Source organism: Oncorhynchus masou, chromosome 1, assembly GCF_036934945.1.
Source record: "Oncorhynchus masou masou isolate Uvic2021 chromosome 1, UVic_Omas_1.1, whole genome shotgun sequence".
In the NCBI taxonomy this organism is placed as follows: domain Eukaryota; kingdom Metazoa; phylum Chordata; class Actinopteri; order Salmoniformes; family Salmonidae; genus Oncorhynchus; species Oncorhynchus masou.
Genome location: NC_088212.1, coordinates 67,203,020 through 67,230,003, shown reverse-complemented (window position 1 = coordinate 67,230,003; position 26,984 = coordinate 67,203,020). Strand labels below are relative to the sequence as shown.

General features: G+C 44.8%; 1 protein-coding gene across 4 annotated transcripts in view; it reads right to left on the bottom strand.

Moving 5' to 3' along the window:
• Window positions 1-12,981: 12,981 nt before the first annotated feature.
• Window positions 12,982-26,984, bottom strand: part of LOC135548777 (nuclear factor of activated T-cells 5-like) — a 55,181-nt gene continuing 41,178 nt past the window's right edge. For all 4 annotated transcript variants that reach the window (XM_064978684.1, XM_064978692.1, XM_064978702.1 and 1 more), the window contains 12 exons: window positions 26,105-26,765; window positions 24,737-24,926; window positions 23,683-23,873; window positions 23,331-23,503; window positions 22,027-22,161; window positions 21,848-21,900; window positions 21,047-21,179; window positions 20,357-20,425; window positions 20,137-20,240; window positions 18,038-19,991; window positions 17,634-17,890; window positions 12,982-17,425 (listed from right to left, as the gene is read on the bottom strand). In XM_064978684.1, coding sequence (XP_064834756.1) covers window positions 17,652-17,890; window positions 18,038-19,991; window positions 20,137-20,240; window positions 20,357-20,425; window positions 21,047-21,179; window positions 21,848-21,900; window positions 22,027-22,161; window positions 23,331-23,503; window positions 23,683-23,873; window positions 24,737-24,926; window positions 26,105-26,765 — 3,902 coding nt within the window. In that variant the 3' untranslated portion in view covers window positions 12,982-17,425; window positions 17,634-17,651. The remainder of the gene's footprint in view (window positions 17,426-17,633; window positions 17,891-18,037; window positions 19,992-20,136; window positions 20,241-20,356; window positions 20,426-21,046; window positions 21,180-21,847; window positions 21,901-22,026; window positions 22,162-23,330; window positions 23,504-23,682; window positions 23,874-24,736; window positions 24,927-26,104; window positions 26,766-26,984) is intronic.

Sequence of the window (26,984 nt, the reverse complement as noted above, 5' to 3'; positions counted from 1 at the left end):
CAGGTGATTGACTTTGCCATTGGAGAACATTCCACTTCCTTACCTTAAAAAAAATAATTGGGTTGCTTCCACTGTATGCTTTGGGTCATTGTCCATCTGCACTGTGAAGCACCGTCCAATGAGTTTTGAAGTATTTGGCTGAATCTGAGCAGATAATATAGCCCTAAACACTTTAGAATTAATCCTGCTGCTTTTGTCAGCAGTCACATCATCAATAAATACAAGTGAACCAGTTCCATTGGCAGCCATGCATGCCCACGTCATAACACTACCTCCACCATGCTTCACAGATCAGGTGGTATGCTTCGAATCATGAGCAGTTTCTTCCCTTCTCCTCATTCTCGTACAAGTTACCTTTGTCTCATCTTCACGTAGGATGTTGTTCCAGAACTGTATAGGCTTTTTTTAGCAAACTAATCTGGTCTTCCTGTTTTTGAGGCTTACGAATGGTATACATCTTTGTGGTAAACCCTCTGTATTTACTCTGGTGAAGTCTTCTCTTGATTGTTGACTTTGACACAGAAACACCTACCTCCTAGAGGGTGTTCTTGATTTGGCCAACTGTTGTGAAGGTTTTTTTGTCACTAGGGAAATAATTATTGTCATCCAACACCGTTGTTTTCAGTGGTCTTCCAGGCCTTTTAGTGTTCCTGAGCTCACCAGTGTGTTCTTTCTTTTTAAGAATGTACCAAATAGTTGATTTGGTCACACATAATGTTTTTGCTATCTCTCTGATGTGTTTGTTTTGATTTTCAGCCGAATGATGGCTTGCTTCACTGGCAGTGACAGCTCTTTGGACTTCATATTGAGGGTTAACAGCAACAGATCCCAAATGCAAATGTCACACTTGAAATCAGCTCTAGACCTTTTATCTGCTTATTTGTAAATTAACTAATGAGGGAATAACACACACCTGGCCATTGAACAGCGGAGCAGCCAATTGTCCAATTACTTTTAGTCCCTTAAAAAAGGGGGAGGCACATTTAAAAAGTGCTGTAATTCCTACACCGGTCACCCGATTTGGATGTAAATACCCTCAAATGAACGTCTGCACTTTCAGCTCCTTATTTAATTTCAACTCCAATATGCTGTGGTAGACAGCTACAATAATAATAACTTGGTCAATGTCCAAGAAACATCTCAAGGATGATCAATGGAAAAAGGATGCACCTGAGCTCAATTTTGAGTCTCATAGAAAAAGGGTCTGAATACTTATTTGACCAAATCAAATATGTTATGTTTTTTTAATTTTTAATACATTTGCTACAATTTCTAAAAATCTGTTTTCACTTTATCATAATGGGGTATTGTGTGTAGATTGACGAGGGAAAATCTATTTTAGAATAAAGCTGTAACGTAACAAAAATGTGAAGGGGTCTGAATACACTGTATACCAGTGTCCATGGTTGGCTGTTTGATGTAATTAAATAGTATATTATTATTTGTATCGTTCTATGGCAAATGTACATAATGTGTTTTGTAGTGATGTCTCCATGGAAGATGTTTGTATTGGCTTGTGTCTGGCATGCACAAACTAGACTTATTTATAGATCTGAGAGGAGAACACTGCCATGTTATAGAAAGGCATCATCCCTTTATTATTTAATCAATCGTTTAATGTTGCCATTGTGCTACATGCATGAGTGAGAAAGATCAGTGAGAAAAAGTTGTGATGGACTACTTTCTGCACAATGTCAGTGTGAACCCGGAGTGACTCAGTAGCCCCCGAATAGCAGCACTGTAGAAACTATTACACTCGACGGAACGACTTGATTAGTGTAGTGTCAACAACGCAGCCACTGCCAGCTAGCCTACAAAGTCAACAACGCAGCCACTACCAGCTAGCCTACTCCAGCAGTACTGTATCATTTCAATCATTTTAGTCAATAAGATTCTTGCTACGTAAGCTTAACTTTCTGAACATTCGAGACGTGTAGTCCACTTGTCATTCCAATCTCCTTTGCATTAGCGTAGCCTCTTCTGTAGCCTGTCAACTATGTGTCTATCCATCCCTGTTCTCTCCTCTCTGCACAGACCATACAAACGCTCCACACCGCGTGGCCGCGGCCACCCTAATCTGGTGGTCCCAGCGCGCACGACCCACGTGGAGTTCCAGGTCTCCGGTAGCCTCTGGAACTGCCGATCTGCGGCCAACAAGGCAGAGTTCATCTCAGCCTATGCCTCCCTCCAGTCCCTCGACTTCTTGGCACTGACGGAAACATGGATCACCACAGATAACACTGCTACTCCTACTGCTCTCTCTTCGTCCGCCCACGTGTTCTCGCACACCCCGTGAGCTTCTGGTCAGCGGGGTGGTGGCACCGGGATCCTCATCTCTCCCAAGTGGTCATTCTCTCTTTCTCCCCTTACCCATCTGTCTATCGCCTCCTTTGAATTCCATGCTGTCACAGTTACCTGCCCTTTCAAGCTTAACATCCTTATCATTTATCGCCCTCCAGGTTCCCTCGGAGAGTTCATCAATGAGCTTGATGCCTTGATAAGCTCCTTTCCTGAGGACGGCTCACCTCTCACAGTCCTGGGCGACTTTAACCTCCCCACGTCTACCTTTGACTCATTCCTCTCTGCCTCCTTCTTTCCACTCCTCTCCTCTTTTGACCTCACCCTCTCACCTTCCCCCCCTACTCACAAGGCAGGCAATACGCTCGACCTCATCTTTACTAGATGCTGTTCTTCCACTAACGTCATTGCAACTCCCCTCCAAGTCTCCGACCACTACCTTGTATCCTTTTCCCTCTCGCTCTCATCCAACACTTCCCACACTGCCCCTACTCGGATGGTATCGCGCCGTCCCAACCTTCGCTCTCTCTCCCCCGCTACTCTCTCCTCTTCCATCCTATCATCTCTTCCCTCTGCTCAAACCTTCTCCAACCTATCTCCTGATTCTGCCTCCTCAACCCTCCTCTCCTCCCTTTCTGCATCCTTTGACTCTCTATGTCCCCTATCCTCCAGGCCGGCTCGGTCCTCCCCTCCCGCTCCGTGGCTCGACGACTCATTGTGAGCTCACAGAACAGGGCTCCGGGCAGCCGAGCGGAAATGGAGGAAAACTCGCCTCCCTGCGGACCTGGCATCCTTTCACTCCCTCCTCTCTACATTTTCCTCCTCTGTCTCTGCTGCTAAAGCCACTTTCTACCACTCTAAATTCCAAGCATCTGCCTCTAACCCTAGGAAGCTCTTTGCCACCTTCTCCTCCCTCCTGAATCCTCCTCCCCCTCCCCCCTCCTCCCTCTCTGCAGATGACTTCGTCAACCATTTTGAAAAGAAGGTCGACGACATCCGATCCTCGTTTGCTAAGTCAAACGACACCGCTGGCTCTGCTCACACTGCCCTACCCTGTGCTCTGACCTCTTTCTCCCTCTCTCTCCAGATGAAATCTCACTTCTTGTGACGGCCGGCCGCCCAACAACCTGCCCGCTTGACCCTATCCCCTCCTCTCTTCTCCAGACCATTTCCGGAGACCTTCTCCCTTACCTCACCTCGCTCATCAACTCATCCCTGACCGCTGGCTACGTCCCTTCCGTCTTCAAGAGAGCGAGAGTTGCACCCCTTCTGAAAAAGCCTACACTCGATCCCTCCGATGTCAACAACTACAGACCAGTATCCCTTCTTTCTTTTCTCTCCAAAACTCTTGAACGTGCCGTCCTTGGCCAGCTCTCCCGCTATCTCTCTCAGAATGACCTTCTTGATCCAAATCAGTCAGGTTTCAAGACTAGTCATTCAACTGAGACTGCTCTTCTCTGTATCACGGAGGCACTCCGCACTGCTAAAGCTAACTCTCTCTCCTCTGCTCTCATCCTTCTAGACCTATCGGCTGCCTGTGAACCATCAGATCCTCCTCTCCACCCTCTCCGAGTTGGGCATCTCCGGCGCGGCCCACGCTTGGATTGCGTCCTACCTGACAGGTCGCTCCTACCAGGTGGCGTGGCGAGAATCTGTCTCCTCGCCACGCGCTCTCACCACTGGTGTCCCCCAGGGCTCTGTTCTAGGCCCTCTCCTATTCTCGCTATACACCAAGTCACTTGGCTCTGTCATAACCTCACATGGTCTCTCCTATCATTCCTATGCAGACGACACACAATTAATCTTCTCCTTTCCCCCTTCTGATGACCAGGTGGCGAATCGCATCTCTGCATGTCTGGCAGACATATCAGTGTGGATGACGGATCACCACCTCAAGCTGAACCTCGGCAAGACGGAACTGCTCTTCCTCCCGGGGAAGGACTGCCCGTTCCATGATCTCGCCATCACGGTTGACAACTCCATTGTGTCCTCCTCCCAGAGTGCTAAGAACCTTGGTGTGATCCTGGACAACACCCTGTCGTTCTCAACTAACATCAAGGCGGTGGCCCGTTCCTGTAGGTTCATGCTCTACAACATCCGCAGAGTACGACCCTGCCTCACACAGGAAGCGGCGCAGGTCCTAATCCAGGCACTTGTCATCTCCCGTCTGGATTACTACAACTCGCTGTTGGCTGGGCTCCCTGCCTGTGCCATTAAACCCCTACAACTCATCCAGAACGCCGCAGCCCGTCTGGTGTTCAACCTTCCCAAGTTCTCCCACGTCACCCCGCTCCTCCGCTCTCTCCACTGGCTTCCAGTTGAAGCTCGCATCCGCTACAAGACCATGGTGCTTGCCTACGGAGCTGTGAGGGGAACGGCACCGCAGTACCTCCAGGCTCTGATCAGGCCCTACACCCAAACAAGGGCACTGCGTTCATCCACCTCTGGCCTGCTCGCCTCCCTACCACTGAGGAAGTACAGTTCCCGCTCAGCCCAGTCAAAACTGTTCGCTGCTCTGGCCCCACAATGGTGGAACAAACTCCCTCACGACGCCAGGACAGCGGAGTCAATCACCACCTTCCGGAGACACCTGAAACCCCACCTCTTTAAGGAATACCTAGGATAGGATAAAGTAATCCTTCTCACCCCCCTTAAATGATTTAGATGCACTATTGTAAAGTGGCTGTTCCACTAGATGTCAGAAGGTGAATTCACCAATTTGTAAGTCGCTCTGGATAAGAGCGTCTGCCAAATGACTTAAATGTAAATGTAAATGTATTGCCACATGCAATCATGTTCCCTGCACTCAGCCCCTCCCAAGCTTCATTATGGCACCCCTCATGTCTCTTTTGCAACTAATGTTCCTATATTTCTGAGTATAACAATGTTCAAAGTTTCACCCAGAATCCAACAGTGGCTAGCTATGACAATCTGTTTGCACTGTGTGGGTTGGGATTATGGTTTATTGTTTAGCTAGCTAGATGGTGAAGCATGATTCCTCACTGCAGAGAATGCGTTTCCACTTGCTCTGGAGTCCAATGGCTATCTTAGGTTTGTGTGCGGCTGCTCGGCCATGGAAACCTGTTTCACAAAGTTCCCAACGAATAGTTATTGTGCTGACATTGCTTCCAGAGGCAGTTTGAAACTCAGGAGTGAGTGTTGCTACCGAGGACAGGCAACTTTTACACGCTACGCGCTTCAGCACTCGGTGGTCCCATTCTGTGAGTTTGTGTGGCCTACCACTTGGCAGCTGAGACATTACTCCTAGACGTTTCCACTAAACAATAACAGCACTTACAGATGATTGGGGCAGCTCTAGCAGGGCAGAGATTTGACAAATTGTCTTGTATGGTAGAAAATTACGAGATTGTGTTAATACTGTTTATGCATCGAATACGGTTTCTCAGTACTTCCTCATCTGTGTCTGTGTTAACTGAGTTGGCCTCTGGGGTTTGAGCTAGCAACTGATTTAGGATGGTCTTGTCCTCTCTCAGAGCCTGGTATTCTGGTGTTTGTGTACTCTGAGGTACCAGGGAGGAGATGGCTCTGGTATGGACAGCTGATAAGAATAACCTTGTCTTCGGGGCCAAACTTTGGTTTCTATACAATTAGAACAGTTTTCACAGCAAATGATATCTGGCTGGGGGATACTCCTTTCTCAAATACAAAACCTCACCCTTTGACCCATTCCACACATGTTGTTTGTCATGTAGACTAAGAGGTTGTATCTTTGCCATCTTAACCCAACTCTGTTTCGGGGTTCTCAGCGATCACCAGATGATTGTTTGTCATTACTTCAGAGTCTCTCTCACTTGGTTAGAATTTCCACGACACCTGTTGGAAAGGTGGCATCCTATGATAGTGCCACGTTGAAAGTCCCTGAGGTCTTCAATGCGGGCCATTCTACTGCCAATGTTTGTCTACAGAGATTGCATGGTTGTGTGCTCAATTTTATACACCTTTCAGCAACAGGTGTAGCTGAAATAGCTGAATCAACTGATTTGAAGGGGTGTCCATATACCTTTGTCCAATGCATGTATTTCATGAACATGTGTACATGTCTAGACAATTGTGACCCATCCACTTAGCTATTTATGGCTGGGGGGTGGTTACAGCATTTCTTTCACATGAACCATCAATTTAGACAAGTGTGTCCGGGTAAGCATCATCTAATAATAAAATATTTATCCAATATTTTCATCTGGACACGTTCTATTTTTTATATTGCAAAAGCAGACATGCAAGTAACCATTTCATGTGACAAACTTTGATTTTATATATCGTGTGTGTTTACCAGAGATGGTAATGTGAAGAACAACATGACCTGCACCAAAGTCAGATTAGGATTTAGGCCAAGGACTAGATAAAGCGTACTAATACTTTTTGATGCTACTTTCACCACTTTAAGTCTTGAAAACTTTGTTTGTTTCGCACATGGCCTCACATGTGAATACTTAAAGAGATGGGTGGGGCTAAGGCTTAAGAGGGTGTGAACTCTGCTGAATGGGTATAGAGAAATAAGTACTCTCCAGTAGGTGTACCAAAACATTCAAGGGCCATTTTCTCAGAAGTGGGGTTACAAGGTAACCAGTGTAGTGTTTGATATAGATATACTATTTTGTAGTCTGTGTTTTTATCAAATGTTAAAAAAAAATGCTTTCTGGTGTGTCCTGTCTACTTAATGTTTAAGATTTTGTTTTTAAACAAAAATCATGCTTTCTGATTTGCCTAATATAAGTAATAAAAGTAATAGTATTTTTTACTTCTGAGAATTAAGTATACATAAAAACAAACATAGACTTTTCTCAAGGAATATATTTTACTCTGACATTCACTTGAGTCATTTTCTATTCAGGTAACTTTACTTTATGACAATTGGGTACTTGTTCCACTGAGTAGGAAGAACATTTTCACTTTCATTCTGAGCTGATCAGTCAGACCTGTCACACCCTGACCATAGTTTGCTTTGTATGTTCTATGTTTTGTTTGGTCAGGGTGTGATCTGAGTGGGCATTCCATGTTGGATGTCTTGGTTGTCTGTTTCTGTGGTTGGGCTTGATATGGTTCTCAGAGGCAGGTGTTAGTCATTGTCTCTGATTGGGAGCCATATTTAGGTAACCTGTTTTGTGGGTGATTGTTCTCGTCTTTGTTGCACCAGATAGGACTGTTTCGGTTTTTCATGTTTCTTGTTTTGTAGATTGTTCTATTTTCATCTTTATTAAAGATGTACAAAAATAACCACGCTGCATTTTGGTCCGTCTGTCTTTCACCAGAAGAAAACCGTTACAAGACCACGTAGCCCAGAAGTAGCTAGCTAAATATTTAGCTAGCAAGCCATCCCATTACAGAAGTGAGATTATAGAATAATGCAAAATACTGATGAGTTCAATTTTCTTCACATAAATAGCACATCAGTATGACCTGCAAGGTTGGTGAATTTGGCAAGCGACTCATTATGATAAAGCTAAAAAGGCAAACACTTCGTTAGCTAAAACGTGGTTTTGTTAATCAACCTACATGAAAACAAAATTCAAATCAGCAAATAACCTTGGGTAATTTGTACGATGCAATATCGATTTTGTAGTTCTATCCACTCACATAGGATGGAGAGCATGCATACGTGCACATTAATGAACTACAAGCAGCATGAGTGATAAGCTGCTTGAACCTAATGGACCATTAGAATATGTATGTACATTCGCTATGGTACACTTATTTTTCCATCGTGCTTTATCCGATCTGATGCAACCATGTGCAACAGTATCCTACTGCTTTTATGGAATAATAACACGGAAGTGATCCACACACACCATCAACGTGTTGCACACGTCTTCATAAATGCTGTCCAATAAACGAGTGAATCGACAATGGCTTACTTTTTGCTTAGTTTCTCTGCATCCACCTCCGTAACGTCTGTCATCTTATTTTTCTCTTTCGCAAGGCTTTGTCGGGTGTTGGCATCCAAGTTAAGGTGCATTACCGCCACCTTCTGTACTGGACTGTGTGCCAGAGCAAGGGAGAAATGAACTTCTACCTACCAGCCACGTTTCTCTTAAAAAAGATTAACAAATATTTGAGACTATATCTAATGACGTTCTACTCAATATACTCTTTAAACTAATTTCCTGTATTCCTTTCTCCCCCATACAAGATCTCTGCCTCTCTCTTTCCCTCTCATACTGCCCACGCTGTATCAATACATGCTCCACTGTCTCCTGCCACCCAGGACCTGGATGACGACCTCCAAATATCGCCATACCTGAGAGTAAACATCATTGACCATGAATGAAAACAACAAAGGCCTAATTACGCTCCCCAAGCGGTGTATCGTTATCCACCAGGAAGCTGCCTTGTCCTTCCCATCTGGACAAGAGGAAAACATATGTAAGAATGCTGTTCATTAACTATAGCTCAGCCTTCAACACCATAGTACCCTCCAAGCTTGGGCCCAGAGTCTGAACCCCGCCCTGTGCAACTGGGTCCTGGACTTCCTGAAGGGCTACCCCCAGGTGGTGAAGGTTGGAAACATCATCTCCACTAAGCTGATTTTCAACACAGGGGCCTGACAAGGGTGCGTGCTCAGCCCCCTCCTGTACTCCCTGTTCACCCATGACTGCGTGGCCACTCACACCTCCAACTCAATCATCAAGTTTGCAGACGACACAACAGTAGCAGGCCTGATTACCTACAGGGAGGAGGCGTAGTGGTGCCAGGAAAATAACCTCTCCCTCAATGTCAACAAATGAAGAAGCTGATCATGGACTTCAGGAGACAGCAGAGGGTGCACAACCCTATCCAGATCGACAGGACTACAGTGGAGACGGTGAAAAGCTTCAAGTTCCTTGGACTGCACATCATTGGCAACCTGAAATGGTCCACCCACACAAACAGTGTGGTGAAAAAGGCACAACAGTGCCTCTTCAACCTCAGGAGGCTGAATAAATTTGTCTTAGCCCCTAAGACTTTGTCTTGGCCCCACAAACTTTTACAGATGCACAATTGAAAGCATCCTGTTGGGCTGCACCAGCCCTTGGTACGGCAACTGCACTGCCTACAACCAAAGTGCTCACAAGGGGCACACTGCCGGCAATCCAGCACCCGATGTCACAGAAAGGCCAAAAAGATCATCAAGGACATCAACCACCCGAGCCACGGCCGGTTCACCCCGCTATCATCCAGAAGACGAGCTCAGTACAGTTGGATCAAAGCTGGGACCAAGCGACTGAAAAACAGCTTCTATCTCAAGGCTATTAGACTGTTAAATAGCCATCACTAGCTGGTTACCACCCGGTTACTCAACCCTGCACCTTAGAGGCTGATGCCCTATGTACAGTTGAAGTCTGAAGTTTACATACACTTAGGTTGGAGTCATTAAAACTCGTTTTTCAACCACTTCACAAATTCCTTGTTAACAAACTATAGTTTTGGCAAGTCGGTTAGGACATTTACTTTGTGCATGACAAGTAATTTTTCCAACAATATTTTTACAGACAGATTATTTCACTTATAATTCACTGTATCATAATTCCAGTGGGTCAGAAGTTCACATACACTAAGTTGACTGTGCCTTTAAACAGCTTGGAAAATTCCAGAAAATGATGTCATGGCTTTAGAAGCTTCTGATAGGCTAATTGAACATAATTTGAGTCAATTGGAGGTGTACCTGTGGATGTATTTCAAGGACTACCTTCAAACGCAGTGCCTCCTTGCTTGACATCATGGGAAAATCAAAAGAAATCAGCCAAGACCTCAGAAAATAAATTGTAGACCTGCACAAGTCTGGTTCATCCTTGGGAGCAAATTCCAAACGCCTGAAGGTACCATGTTCATCTGTACAAACAATAGTACGCAAGTATAAGCACCATGGGACCAAGCAGCCGTCATACCGCTCAGGAAGGAGACGCGTTCTGTCTCCTAGAGATTAACGGACTTTGGTGCGAAAAGGGCAAATCAATCCCAGAACAACAACAAAGACCTTGTGAAGATGCTCGAGGAAACAGGTACAAAAGTATCTATATCCACAATAAAACGAGTCCTATAATGACATAACCTGAAAGGCCGCTCAGCAAGGAAGAAGCCACTGCTCAAAAACTGCCATAAAGCCAGACTACGGTTTGCAACTGCACATGGGGACAAAGATCATACTTTTTGGAGAAATGTCCTCTGATCTGATGAAACAAAAATAGAACTGTTTGGCCATAATGACCATCATTATGTTTGGAGGAAAAACGGGGAGGCTTGCAAGCCGAAGAACACCATCCCAACCGTGAAGCACGGGGGTGGCAGCATCATGTTGTGGGGTGCTTTGCTGCAGGAGGGACTGGTGTACAAAATAGATGGCATCATGAGGGATGAAAATTATGTGGATATATTGAAGCAACATCTCAAGACATCAGTCAGGAAGTTAAAGCAAATAGGTCTTCCAAATGCACAACGACCCCAAGCATACTTCCAAAGTTGTGGCAAAATGGCTTAAGGACAACAAAGTCAAGTTATTGGAGTGGCCATAACAAAGCCCTGACCTCAATCCCATATAACATTTGTGGACAGAACTGAAAAAGTGTGTGCGAGCAAGGAGGCCTACAAACCTGACTCAGTTACACCAGCTCTGTCAGGAGAAAGATTATGGGTCAAAATTCACCCAATTTATTGTGGGAAGCTTGTGGAAGGCTACTCAATTTTTTACTAGAATTAAATGTCAGGAATTATGAAAATCTGAGTTTAAATGTATTTGGCTAAGGTGTATGTAAACTTCAGACTTCAACTGTACCTCCAAACAGAAAATCCTTTATCCAGTTGTACGTTCTTCCTCCTACCCCCATAATATCAAGCTTGATTAACAACCCCTCCTCTCCCTCCTTCCACATCATATCATATGCCTTCTCCACATCAAAAAAGACAGCTACAACAGTCTCCTTGTTCACCTGATTCTTTGACCTCTGATTCTAAGCAGAGCACTGGTCCATAGTCCCCCTTCCCTTCCTGAACCCACTCTGATGTGGTGATACTAGCCCCATGTTCCATAATCTTTCACATGTAATGTTAAATCTATTGTCCAATAACTTGTTGGCCTCGCTGGGTCCTTCCCTGGCTTCCGGATTGGTACCACTACTGCCTCCCAACTGCCTGGTAGTTTCCCCTCCTCCCACACGTTGATGTACAACACCAATACCTTATCCAGTGCCCCATCAAGAAGATGGGTCGACATAACATAGCACACTTCATATTTCCCAGGTGAAGATAACCCAGCCTTACCTATTGCCCTTTTCACCTCTGCCACGGTAAATGGTGCATTCAACACATCATTTACATCCTCCTTCCTGTCCAGCACTCCTGGGTGCTCCTCTCTTGTTCTCTCTCTCCCCCTCTGCCCCTCTGACAAATTTGCTGTGCTATGCACTTGGACAAACATTTTGGCCATCATCTCTGCCTTCTCATCTGTTACTGCCATATCCTCCCCATTCGTCAACACTGGATAATCTCATTCCCTTTAACCCCACTTCTCCCACAGGTGTAGCCCTTCCAATGGTGTCACAGAACCGATGCCAACATGACCTCTTGCCTGACGGATAGTTCTCCTCACCAGGGCCTTCTTATACCGAATCAGATGTTGGAAGTCATGCGTCCTTTTCAGTACTCTAAATTCCCTCTTTCTACTCCTCCATTGCCATTGCCCCACACTCCTCCGTCCACCATGGGACTGCTTTCCTCTTCCTCCTTCCTGAACTCTTAGGTATAGCCACAGTAGCTGTCCCACTCAGGTATTCATACTATCCACATCCCCCCGAGCCATCACCTGCTCACTCAGCTCCTGAAACTGATCCCACTTTCAAACACCGACCGGTCTACTCCACTGACACCTCCTCCGATCTACTGTACATAGTATGGGATAATGATCACTCCCTACTGTCAACTCCTCCCATACATTCCATTCAAAGGATTCCTGCTATCACACTAGACACCAGAGTGAGGGCCAAGGCAGACTCCTTCCCTGTGGCTACATCAATCCTGGTCCCTCGGCCATCATTCAGGCACACCACATCTTTCATTACTATCAGATTTTCCATCACTTGGTCATTTCCATCCATCCGTTTCCCTACACCACACCACCTTACTGCTATCCTGGCCCTCCATCCTCTCTAGCTCCAAACGAGATCAACGCACGTACACACACTTTGACGTTGAACTGTACGCAATGACGTCTCAGCTTGTTCGAGGGGATCAGTCACAGAAGACGCTGTGCAAAAGTAGTACTGCACCCAGACCACCAGGGGGATCAGATTAGTTCATTTTGTTGCGGGCGGTCTTCATTTTTTAAAATGTATGTAAGTAGGCAAGTCAGTTCAGAACAAATTATTATTTACAATGACGGCCAAACCCTCACCTTCTTCATTGAAGAACACAGGTCATTTACTAATTATAAATCTAATCACAATATTAAATTACATTTTAATATGTGATCATATTCATCTGGTTTCTGAGCATGCAAGCATGTTTTTCCCTTTCTACTTCACTCGCTCTCCTCCCTTCATAATGTTAAAACATGTTTTGGATGGACAACTAGGGTAAGGCCATGGCGCATTTGATTAATGATTAGTTATGTTACTCTTGAAATGATGATCAATGCAAAAATCGAACGAAAAACAAACATCAGAGGGTGGGAAAATCAACTCGACAAAGGAAAACGTATCATCTATCTTTATTAATATAGATACCAGCAGGTTTACATAAATATAATTGCAAGAGTATACAAATGCCCCAACAAAAGCAAAAATACATTTTTATATAGATTCATTTTTTGCAAGGTAATATTTAACAGTTGTTCACACGGTAGCTAAAAACACATAGGTGATATGCACTCCCCATACCTATAACCTGTCAATGCTATCAACAGGTTCATTACTGATCACCAGAAAAAAAACCTCATGGAAACAAAGCAGACTTTCACATCAAACCAAAGCCAGACAGGTTAAGGGGACACAAACAGAACAGTGTGTGAACAGACTAACGGATGACATTTACAATAAAAACAAAACACCCATGATGAAAATTCTGAATGACAAGTTTGTTTGAATTAGGTGAAATTTGTGTTGGTCTTGACTGACACAAGCCCAATCATAACAACAAATCCCGGTGGCACACAGTATCAATACTATTTCAAAAAGTTACATAAATAATTCACATAATTACAATATTTCGTTATAGTTTCCCCTTTGCAATGAACAATCAAGAGAGGCTAGATAGATAAAATATATATTAAAAAAGTAACAGATATACATTTATATTGAATCAAGCTGCATAGCAGTTTGAGACAAAACTTAAATTGCAACGACGTTAAACAAATGCAATTCATATTTTCGTGAAAATAAATCAGATGCACAACAAATTGCACAACACTATACATTTATCTGGTCACTCATTTCTGTACGGCATTTGAAGCACACAAGTCGTATGGCTTGCAAGATACTAGTTATCAAGGGCTAATAACCACTGACAATAGTGTCACAGCGGTGAATAAATCAGGCAACACTGGTACAAGAAATCTGGTCTCTACTATAAAAGTTTGTCAAGGCACAAGTATATCATCCAATGTACTGAGCAATACTTCTAAAATATATTTGCTGTACACTGTGATGTCACAAATCATTGGTTAGTCTGGGTGCAAATATGGTAAAAATATAGATGAACTTTCAAGGTGACCCCTGCATTTCTGTAGTCATTGGTTGAGTAGGAAAAGTCATTAATTTTTAGGTCTTCAATAAATTAAACCTTTACCGGCACAATAAAGTATAGCGCCACTCAATTACAAAGACTCATGTCGTCATCAATGTAAAACATGTAGCCTACTTGACAAATAGGCCTCCTATTTTGTCAAAGCTCATACTACATGGGATATTCATGGGTTACATTTGAAAATAGGTATTTCTTTCCTCAATATCCTTATGCTTGAAAATAACAATAATCTTATTGTGTATTCATAACACAAAACATTAACATGTTGCTAACAAAATATTGTATGTATACTATATATAAAGAATGTACTTTATCATTGAAATTGGTCCAATGTTGAGTAAGGTGGCCTGATTAGCAACCTGCTCAGGTTGAGGTATCAAACACATTCTGCGTTTGGAGTTTTTTGTAAACCCTATTAACAAATATTTAATAGATGCTGTTTTAACTGTCTGTATGGCTTTTTAACTGGCATAGTTGTCCAATAACGTCCTGCTCTTTCCTTATTCAAGAGGTGAAATAAGTTGTAGATGTGACAGTACAGGTTCAATGTTTCATGGATGATATCACAAGGGTTTGACTTTAAACTATCAGATTTGGACAAACATACTGTACAATTGATCTCAACCTGGCATATGAATGGAAATCTATCAAAGGGAAGAAAACAATGTACAGGAATGTACATGTGACTCAGTGTACATGTTACATTTTAACTCCCTCAATCATAAAGTTGTATCCCTGTCCTCACATCTACAAGGAGAAGAAAAGCTTCACGGACAGATATGTAACACAAGACCACAGCCAACTACAGTTTCAACAGGTGGGGAAGGGCCAAATCCACATAACTAATATTAATACAATTACGGAGTTAAATCAGAACCAAACTTGTACATCAAGTCATTTGTAGCACAAATATGATTGTGGGACACAATTTAAACAATATCTAAAACAAGAAATACCAAATAAATTAGATATGATTTCTGAAAAGATGTATTAGAACTACACCAGTAAAAAAGATATGATAAAATATTTGTAAATATGATAAAAATTCACAAATACTCATGACTACTGGAAACAAAGCTACTAGTATTTCACAAGAGTTGAAGAAGGCCAATCACAGACAGCTCTTTTCTCCAAAGCAACTTAACGGTTCATTCTTCATGAGTAGGGTCCCTTTAAATATCTAAAAGAACACAGCTCAAGCTCTGGGATGTGGAATATGGGGCCCCACCAATCACATTACTAAAAATAATTTAAATACTCTCCATTTAAAAAATCTGCTTGTTTTTAAAGTGAAAAAAAAGGTAATGATGTTAAGAACACACAATAAAATACAACACTAAGAGAGAAAGATGGAGGCACTCAACGAAGCTGTTATTGTTGTCATCAGAGACCAGCCCCTTGTTCATGTGTATACTCAGATTCAGACAAAAACAAGACACAATCTTACTGTTGGCTCCACTCCAGCCCAATACTCACATGTAAAGAATAAAAGCACAAACCAGTTTGGCAGCAGTACAGGTGTAGGGTCTTAATTTGAGCCAGTTTGCTATAGCAGAAAAATAATCCTGCAGCAAAAGGAAATGTGAATTATTCTGTGGATTATAATTAATGGAATTTTTGTAGAGGTTGATACGTTTTTCATTAGGGTAAATCAAGTCTGAAATTTCAAAGTCGAAATTTGACACACAAGCGAGCTGTGTGTCAAGAAGCAGAGCGGCTTGGCAGAGTCGTGTTGCAGCGATGGTACAAGACTAACTACCAATTGGATACCATGAAACTCGGGTAAAAAGTACAACAAAAATATATACAAAAATTATAAAATACAAATAATAATAAAAACGTTTTTATTCCAGTGCAGGAAAATTCTCAGCAACAAAAGAGTGATCAAATTAAGATCATACATCTGTATATCACGCCTGACACTAATAATACAACTACAAACATCCAGTCATGCTCAAGGCAAAACAGATAACTGCTCCAGTCACTTTCACCACTTTCTTCCTGTCAAAACATGGCGAGTCTCAAACGACAAATATGAACACACCAATCAATAGGAGCCATAAAACTGGCCATTCATGAAGACGAAAAAGGAGGCTGTGACTTGAGGCCTTGACTCAGGTCCTGGGGTGGCCCACTGTAGGCAAGAGAGTTGCTGTTTTACAGTAAGACAAACATACGGAAAACTCCTCTCTGATCTATGGATAAAAGTACAGTTTGTGCGTGCCAGACGTGAGCTAATACAAACATCTTCCATGGAGACATCATTACAAAACAACACATTATCTACATTTGCGATAGAATGATACAAATAACAATATACTCTTTAATTACATCAGACAACCATGCACACTGGTATATAGTACACATATATGGTTCTGATTTATTCAAAATGTAGGCCTATTTAATTATGTAGACTGGAAATTAATAATTTAAAGGCTGGATGATTTTTTTCTCTTGATCCACATTGACCCTAATCTAGAGCATTTCTCATACTACAGAGTCTAATCAGGGAAAGAAATCCATGGTGTAATACTCAAATATTTGGAGTTATTCTCATGAATGGGTAATGGGAAGATGGCTGCCAATAAGAAACTGGTATTTCATGAAAGGAACAATAAAAAAACTAAAGCCATAACTCAAAACACATGCATGAGTAATAAAGTTGTCGAGATGTACTGACTAAATAGCTGACTAGCGAATGCATAGGCCAACTTAATGAGTAACTGGCCACAAAAGGAAAGCATTGTAAAGTGCTGAAAGAACTAAAGTCAAAATATATTACAAAGGTTTATTTTTCATGAATTGTATATTTTCTTTTGCTATTTCCTAAAATACTTTTAATATCGTATAAAAAGGACAACAATGCGTTATAAACAATTGTGAGCCCACACTCTGGTCCTGGAGAAGACAGAATGCTGTGCAAGCTTCCACCACCATCCTTATAAAACCACACCGTAAAGTGCTGCTCTGAGAACTGATGAGTTAGCCAAACATTACATAGTGTCATGTTTCATTAAGAGCTGGAGGCGACTAGCTGTGAGATACAATGACAGTTGTGGGGTAACTACAACCTATGTCCTATTTTGAGGTCCAGGTTTAGATGCAGTGGAGGACTGGTGCCCTGCTCGGCGCCACTGTGGAGCATCTACACATGAAGACTGTCCTTGGAGAAAAAGGCCGCTGAGGCTTACATGTAACTTGGAGTTCGGACAGGAGCCCACCATCGAGTTTGTTTTCATTCTTATGCCACCTGTAATGGGGGTCCACACCGGGGTCTTCTGCCATCTGTAATGGGGGTCCACACCGGGGGTCTTCTGCCGTCTGTAATGGGTGTCCACACTGGGGGTCTTCTGCCATCTGTAATGGGGGTCCACACTGGGGGTCTTCTGGGCTCCTAAAGGGAGGGGCAATTACATGTTTAAAGACATAGAAGTATGTAAACAGTAGTCAGTGATTCAAATTGGAACAAGAATTCCAAATGGTTAATCCTGCTTTCTGAGATTCCCTCAAAGATGTTTAAAATGAACAACGAAAGTACAACCGTTTTAAACACATTGTTAAACCAAACTTTTTAACATGTTTATAGAGAGATGAGCATTCACCTGAAACCTATAGCAGGCCTAGTAGGAGCGAGTGAGGTTGTTGCCCTGCTCCTGCAGGCTGACAAGCAGGTCATCTATCTTCTCCATGTTCTGGGAGGCGGTCATGCTGTTCTGCATGCTCTCTGAATCAGACATGGACTGATTGAGCAGCGACTGGATCTGGGCCTCGCTCTCTCTCTGGTTCTGACCAGACTGACTGATGGCAATGATCTGATCAGACAGAGTGGTTCCAGGAGAGGTTATCAGCTGGCCACACTCTGTATGGGGAAGAAAGGGGTAGTCACTGACTAAATGCCACATGAAATGTTAACGAAAACCAAACAATGTCATACGCTTTTCTGGAGCATATTAAAAAAAAGATGACATTTGATAAAAGGACAGATCACATAATCATGAATCCTTACCATTCTGAATCCCAAAGAGGAAGAGGCCTGGCTGCTGGGCCTCGTTGGGCTGGTTGAGGCTCCCACTGACTGCTGTCTGGAACAGAGACCCTGGCTGCTGTACGGGGGAGGAGGTGGTGGTCTGCAGGCCTGCCACCCCATTCTGAGTGCTGAAGATGCCTGTCTGCGGGAGTTCCCGGGCAGCCATGCAACCCTGAAGGGCAGACATGTTGGATTGGGGCATGAAGAGAGAGATGGGCTGCTCTGGGCCGTTGTTGGAGCTGGTGATCAGTTGCATGGGCTGCTGCTCTTGGAACAGGCCGTGATGGCGAGGCTCTGAGGGGTTCCCCACCACCTGGCTCTGGTCCTGGAAGGCCATGGGCTCAGAGGATTCCTGCTGGCTAACAGTCACCATGCTGGCCTGAGAGAACAGCATGGAGGGGTTTTGGGGCTCCTGAGAGTTCAGGCTGCTGCTGCTCATGGGGGGCATCTGGCCCTGGCCACTGAACAGCAGACTGGGGGGCTGCTCTGGAGTGGAGAGGTGTTTGCTGCAGAACAATAGGCCAGCCTGCTGTTGCTGGGTCTGAGAGAGAGTGTTTGCAGGTGGATGAGGGGAGATGTTCTGAAACATAGAGTTCTGCTGAGGTGGCTGAGGCTGGGAGGGCTGCTGCTGCTCCATGGGGGTCCCCTGCTGGATAGGAGAAAGCTGGGTCTGAGCCTGGAACACTGACTGGGGCTCAGGGGCAGAGGTCTGCAGGGCACTGAGGAAGGCCAGCTGCTGCTGCTGGCTGCCGCTAGCGGAGAGCTGACCAGGCAGGGCACTCTGGGGGAGGAACAGGTTGGCGGCAGAGGGGGGCTGCTCTGGGGAGAGGCTGGTCCTACTCAACACTGTCAGGGTGTTCTGGAAGAGGGTTGCCTGGACCTGCTCCTGGGTGGGAGAGGCCTTCTGAGTGTGGAACAGCGCCCCCTGTGGGTCCTGTGCCTCAGCCAGGGGGCTGGGGTTATGGAAGAGGGGTGGAGAGGGATGAGAAGGGGTCTGATGGAGGAAGTTGGTCTGAATGGAGAGGAGCTCATTGGCTTGCTGAAAGAGTGCTGCTTGCTGCTGCTGTTTCTGTTGTTGCCTCTGCTGCTGTTGGGCCTGCTGAAAGAGGGAACCATGGTTCTGCACCATGCCCTGCTGAGAACCCTGCTGTTCAGCGTTCTCACCTAGAGAACCACCCTGAAATATGCCACACTGCATTGGCATCTGTGATTTAAACAGCTCCTGCCGCAGGTTCTCCAACACATGCTGTTGCTGTTGTTGGTGTTGAATTTGTTGGTGTTGAATTTGTTGGTGTTGAATTTGTTGCTGCTGAATCTGTTGCTGCTGAATCTGTTGCTGCTGAACCTGTTGCTGCTGAACCTGTTGCTGCTGAACCTGTTGCTGCTGAATCTGTTGTTGTTGCTGTAGTTGCTGTTGCTGTAGTTGCTGTTGTTGCTGAATTTGTTGCTGCTGTTGTTGCTGAATTTGTTGTTGTTGAATCTGTTGTCGCTGTTGCTGCTGGCTACAGTACCCTTTTGCCTGCAGTTGTCTCACTGCTTGTTCCAGTTGGGCCACATCATCTGGGGGGAATATGGGCAGCTGGTGCTGCTGGGGGGCAGGTTGAGGGGCCTCCACTTGTTGACTGAGCCTCCCTACCGCCCCAGCATTGTTGCCAGCCCTGTCCTGTCCAAGCCCCTCTCTGGGCTCCAGGAGGAACTGCTGAGGCCCAGGTTGGAGTAGAGAGTCTGCAGGCACGGGGAAGGAGTTGGTGAGAGCGATGTCCTGCTTCTGTATGGTGCTCAGGACCTCTGCACTGTTGAAGACTGCTGTTTGGGATTCGGCAGGGTCCTTGGCAGGTCGCGGCAAGGAGTTGGAGAATGGGCTGTTGTTGGGGGGAAGGTTGGAACTCATGTCCAGCGTCTGCTGGGCAGGACACATGGCATCGGGGGTCCGCTGAGAATACAAAAAACAGATGATACCTGCTAGCTTTTCATATATATTGGGGGAAAGATCGATATGGTTCATATGGATATGATTCTACTATTTAATGACGCATTATCACAGCCAAAGGCTGGGAATGCATTTGTAGAGCTTTTACCTTGAACACGCCAGCAGAAGGAAGGTTGCTGGAGACCTCCATTGGAGTGACCTCTTCCCTCTTCACAAGAGGCAACATTGGGGGCATCAAGGCACCATCAATTACTGTAGGGGCAAGTAGGGACAATGTTACAATTTTGTCATACAGGAAGGAGTACACACACACACCTATGCATTACAAACAAGAACACACGATACAGCATGGTAGAGATATACTATACCTTTCATCCGTTGATCAAAAGGGCAGGGCTTGCCTGGAGATGGAACTTCTTTCTTCACAGATATGTCCACTGAGACGTACACAGATAAGCAGGTTGAGTTAAGGACATGCAAATCAGATGACCTTATTCTTCATACCCAGTCTCATTCTCCCTCGTCTGCTTGTCAGGTTTTCTTATACAATAAATATAATATCAAATGAAGCTGTATAGAGTGAAAAACAGTCAGGACTAAATCTGTATGACTAGACTGTTTTGTATAGGGCGCTGCCTAATCCGGTATCATGTTTAGTACATACTGTATATAGAAGGGCATTTTTGTTTTTAGATGGATCATCTACACTTCCATGTTTTGTTTCATTGTTTTAGTTCCTTTCCCTGTCACTTCCTGCTCGCTCATTGATAGTTCGTGCCACAGTGCCCAAAGGACGTTTTGACGCCTGGAAGTGATGAGGAAAAAGGAGGAGACAAATATCCCCCTGTTCCCAAGTTGACATGGCTTCCTGTACTAAAGACTGTAATGGTAAATTTAGAGCAGGCTAGATGATATATCCACTTAATACAGTTGCCGTGGTAGAGTAATGGTTGTAATTTACACTGGCCGAAGACATGGTCTGAGGAAATGTTGTTTTGGTCCTAATGTGGCGCAGAAGGTGAAACAAAATAACATTTGTTCATGGACTTATCACAGACCTGGTTCTGGAGTGTATGTAAAAGGCTGCACGTCGTGGGATCGGCCAGCATTGGTCACCACGTAGATTCCCACACACACTGCAGACGCGATGGCTGGGTTCTGGTAAGGAGGAACCTTCACAATCAAGTGATTCTGAGGGGAAACGCATAACAGACAAATCGACTTAGCTAACAGAAATGTACAGTAGCCCCAGTCTTATAATTACATACATCAAGTCATGTGACAAACGTGTCAACATCCCGTATAAAACAGGCGCAAGCGCAAAATTACTCAGATGAAATAATCAAGTGATGTCAGCACAATGTAGAGTTGAAAGAGTGAGAGAGAGAGAGCCACAATGGACATAATCCTGGCACAGACGAGGAACTGGAGATTCCATACGTCATCAACTAGTTCAGATGTGCAACACCTTTCAAACTTTGCTGACTAGTAGAAGGTGTGGCGATGATTTACAGAGTTTGCCTGGTTACACATGGTTACAAATTGTGAATAACATGTGAAAGACATCTAAACACCTCAGGGCTCAGACAACTGATTGAGGCTTAGCTAACGAAGCTCTGACCCTCTGGCTCCCAAGGGCAAAGGTTTACGCAGGACTGTTGAGACCTACTTACCACCGTGGCTCACAGTAATTAGGTGACAAAACAATGAGGCCATTCACCTCCCTGAGTGAGTAGCAATTTAAGATGATTACATCTAAACCTACAAATCTCAAATGGCTGCGGTTATCTAATCACCCTGTTAAATCATTAGCATGAATCATTCTAGGACAACAATAAGCAGAGAATACGCTTATTTACCTGGTGAAACAGCTCCATGTCAATTTCAGCCTCTGCCTTCCAACACTTCTCATCTTAGCGGGGAAAACAATGAACAGTTTCATTAGTATGGTAGGCAAAGGAATAAATATAAATGTTATTCATTATTCATATACTGTAAGGACATGGATTTCAGACAATAATTGGTTGTGTAGACCTACCTGATACATTTTCCTGGAATATGACTTTGGTGTCCTTGAGGAAGTTCTTCCCAATGATGAAGACCTCCTCACCCCCCCTCACCGAGCAACTGTGGAGGGACTTCTTCAGAATCTCAGGCACCCCTGCAGGCTGGGCTGTAGACAGGACACCAACAGACCGTTAGGCTCTGAGTTCTGCTTGACCTAGCTTCTTTAACTAATATTCTGTCACGAGTACAGAACTGCTGGCCTTCTCAGAGGAACGAGGAGAAGCCGACAGAAAAGCTTAAACCAATTGCTCAAGAGTACCTTGTGATTTCTTGGAAGGCTCATGTGTAATCTTGGGGAAATAGTAATTGTGCTTTAATTGCTTTGCCAGGACAAATGTGAGCTGAGCTGGTGTTTAAAAAATGGTGTGTATGTGCATGTACTTGAGATTTGAAGTACATTTATTTTGTTATTTTACAGTATATGATCATTAACCAGACAGTAAAATGACTGTACTATAGGTAAAGTTGACACTCTTTGCAGTCCCCCTTTCTCACAGGCAAATAGAAATCCCCAAGTTTCTATAAACAACAAGCTCAGACTCCTCCCACTCCTCCTCCCTCCCCAGTTTTCACAGGCCTTCCACACTCTCACCACCCCGCTCCACAACACACACAGACAGACGCCATTGGAGATGTATATTTTCTGGACAGATTTTTGCTTGGTCGGATTGCACTCTGGCATTGTAAACAAAAAAGTCCACACCTCTTTCACCGGCCTTTCTTTCTCTCCCTCAATTTTTTGGAGTTCTGCTTCTAAAACCACCGACAAATAGAATTTCTTATACCCCAGAGCAGTCTTTCCTGTTTTTGCCACTCATAGCCACACCCTATGCCCACAACGGGAGGAACACATGATGCTGAAGAGAGTCTATAGACATGGTCTCTGAAAATGTACTTAAATTAGAAAATGATCTGCTAAGCATACATAATGCATTAGAAATGAAACTTCTAGACTGAATCAACTCTTCAAAGTGTCCAAGTCTTCAGAGTGGAACTTAAAAACGAGATGAAAACAATAAAACAAACCTATATTACAAATGCACGTAAGACTATCCAGTCAAAGTTTGACAGTAACGGCTCCCAATGGAGATTTCATTATTTACATCATTGTCCTGACCCAAGCTCCTTTTCATTTTCCTCCTGTCCACCCAACCCCCTGAATGAACCTCTCCCTCCCCCTTAATCCCCTGGTGACGTGCGTCAGCTCTAAGCTCCGACAGCGTTCCTGAGAGAACTCCGGTGGGCAGATGCTATGAATAACCTAAAGCCACTCACTGCACAGGATGGGGGACGACGGTGTCTGTAACGTGAGCACCGAGCCGTCCGGCCTGGAGATGTTGACCCGAAACACCAGCCTGGCACGCGTGCTCTTCTTTTTGGAGCCGGCCACCCCGATACGAGCTTCCACATCAGCGTTACGCAGCTTCAGGATCCCCACGCAGTCCACCCTGCAGAGAGAGACACACACAGCACAGCTGTTAGACTGGCAAGCATGCCTGCTGAACAAGGCCCCAGCGGCTGTAACAGCCCCCAAATCACTCCCATTGGAGGTCTACAAAGAGGAACAGTCTCCAGTATGTGTGATTTTACAGAATTGCAACAGCTATGGCAATAAGCAGATACATACGCCAGGGTCATATTATTGCTGGGGTCCAGGGACACTTCAATGACAGTGGTGCCCTCGATGTCCACCTCCTTGCAGGCTGTAGTGTTGCGCCCCGTCACCCTGCAGGCCTGGTAGAACCCATGTGGCTTCACACGCCCAGCGTCATTACCCACAAACACCTGCAGCACCACTGCCTCATTCACACCCTCCAGCTGTGGACAAGAAGGAAACAAAGAACACTCAAATCAGAAAATAGCACAGCTGCTCCAAAGTCAACTCTACCTATTTTTGTAAGTCACTAGAGAATTTGGAGCGTGGAATATATTGTGCAAGTGGGGTGGAGCTAAAATAACATACAAAGGTGAATAGACAGTGGCAGCTTTCTGCTTAGTAAGATGATATCTAATAGCATTCTATGATAACAGAGCTGTCACTGAACAACTGTCTGTTTTGCTGTCTACTTTGAGAGTAAAACATTTGAAATATGGAATACATTGCTGATACTGAGATATGACAAAGAAATGCAAACAATGTCACGATTTGCGGTTGTAATCATTTCAAGAGAATAATGATAGTTACCTATTTTCTCAGTGGACAAGAAAATCTGTTGTGTTTATGTAGTTTATATACTATATTGCATTTAGCAGGCACATTTATCCAAAGCGACTTAGTCATTCATTCATGGGAATTGAACCCACTATCCTGGCATTTCAAGAGCCATGCTCTACCACCTGAGTGCTGCCTTCCAAGGTGTGTTGTAACCGCTAGCTATTAAACCTTATTTCATAAAAAGAAAATAACCTGGGGTTGATATGTTGCATCACTTTTTATACAAGTTTCTACATAGCCTGTGACAATCACTGAATCACTGACTTAAGCATGTTAAGCCAATGTAGAGGTGTTATGTAACAATGAGTATGGAGCAGGTTGATGGTGGCATTTGATGAAGGACAGATAAAGGCATACTTTCAAAGGGGTAGAGTCAAAACAGTGACACGTGTATAGGGCACTGACCGTCCACAAAAAGCCCTAGAGGCCACAGCCCCCCTGGTCCTGGTGCTGGTTTAAGGCGTACCTTTAGGGTAGGGAAGCCCTGCTGAGTGCGGTCCTTCACTGACCCCCTGCTGCCCTCAGTCAGGTAGCGGGCTCTGTGCTGAGTCTCAGGCTGGACCAGGATCTTCAGCTCCTTGCACTCACTCTTCTGAGGGAACTGGCTCACTAGGGTCCCACATTTCTGATGGGTTGTTTGGGAGCCATCTGCAGAACTGCAAGACAGACTGGTTAGCTACTGTGTCAGCCCAACAGCTCCTAAACAACCTACATTGAAACACGCAACACTAACATTAACTACAATACACTTCCATATATATTTAATGCAGGGGACTGTTTCCTTTCACTCATTCACAGCACTGTCCCCTGCTAACCCTAACCCTGCCTGTGACCTTGTCATCATTGGGGACTGAGGGCCGCACAACCTGGTGTTGGGTGGCAGTGGCAGCAACCCTCACCCCCACTCCTCCTCTCCGCTCCACCTTGTGTTCATTTATGTAAGGGGAGGAAAGATCAGCTCCACTGTTGGCACCAAGCTTCCTCTCAGTGGAAGAGAACTTGACAGGACTTGGAGACCATCCACTTACTATCAAAGTTCCAGCCAAGTTGTGACCCCCACCAGCAATATCTGTGTGTGTTTGTGTGTGAGTGAGTGTCAGTATGTGTGTATGGTGGAGCATAGGGGGTATTTGGAACTGGAGAGCAGCAGGGGACTAGTGAGGGATCCCCAAATAGCTGCCATGGTTTCCCAGTGACACTAGTGAGCAATGCAGAGTTTGGAGGCTCACTACCAAGCAGGGTCCATCAGAACCTCTTAGGAGATGGACTTTTTGTTTATTTAATCTGCTCTGCTTTCTCAACGATTTTTCAAAGAGACTCAGTGATTCACCATGGCTGACCATTGTTTGTGCTGTGGTATCCTGCCCCTCCCTAGCCTCTGATCTGCCAGCTCTTCTTCAAGCACAGACAAACATTCAGCCAGTGGTTTGGTTCGATTTCCACTTGTGGTATAGGGGTTTACACATCTTAACAATGGGAATAAGTATGGAGCAAATTTAGATACATTTCTTCAAAATCAGGCAAGGTATGAACAGTTCTGTTGAGATGTCCATTCAATAGTAGTTGTAATGGTATAAGTTTATCAGTGTTTTTCGATGAATTAATAATTTTATGACATTTAACTTGTCTTAATGTATTTCTAAATGTATTTCCATTCTGTGTTCCAGACAAGATTCAAACTGAAAACGGAAACTCAACCAAAGTCCATAGAGCCATCTCAGAGATGTAAAAGAACAGGAAAGTTAACTCTGCAGACCAAAAGGAAGTAAACAGTAGGCTAGATATGTTTCCACATGGGCTAATTTCACTGTAAAAGAGATCCAGGGGCACCCACCTTCCTTTGGTACAGGCCTTGCTGTCTGAGCCCAGCTGTGAGAGCACAAAGTGAGGCCCTTTGGCACTGTCTGCATCAAACACGTCCATGCTGGCCTCCTCGGCCGAGGCAGGCTTGGGCCCGGGTCGCTGGCGGGGGGTGCGCTTGCGCGACTTCCGGGGCACCTCTGTGTTGTCGTTGTAGGAGCTGGAGCTGACGATGCTGAAGTTGGAGGTGGAGTCATCCATCCAGATGCTGTTGCTCTGCTCGGAGTCCTGGAGCTGATCCTCCTGGCAGGACATGCGGCTGTCGTCAAACAGGTCCTCGGGCGGAGGCGAGATGTTCAGCACCGTGCGCCGTTTGGAGGGGGTCATCTGGTGGTGCTGCTGGGCCTCCTGGGATGCCCCCCCCCTTCCTCCTCCACCTAGGGATCCGGCCCCTCCTCCTTTCTCGCCGCCAGCCCTTCCGCCACCAGCACTCCCACTGTTGCCAGTCCCTCCCTCGGCGCCAAGCATCTCCGCCACCTCTCTGCTACTTCCACCTTCGTCTGGAGCGGCGATGCCGGTGTGAGCAGAGGTCTGGTCGGTGGCTGAAGTAGTGGAGTGTACGATGGAGCTGGAAGAGGTGGGAAAAGCACTGCGAGGGCCTCCCATGGTCATAGAAGAGGAGACGGTGGTGGCATCTACAGTGTATATAATTAGACAGTAAATAAAGGCATCTCAACCAGCATTGGCTAGCAGTCCCATTCAAGCAGCGAAATTTGTGCATAATTGTTTTTTTTTGTTTTTTTTTCCTTTTCTTTGGTCATCCAATTGTAATTTGCCCTTTTCTTTTATTGCATCATGATGTGTGAGTGTGTCTATGTGTGTGAGAGTGTATGCAGTGTGTTCTGACACAAAAA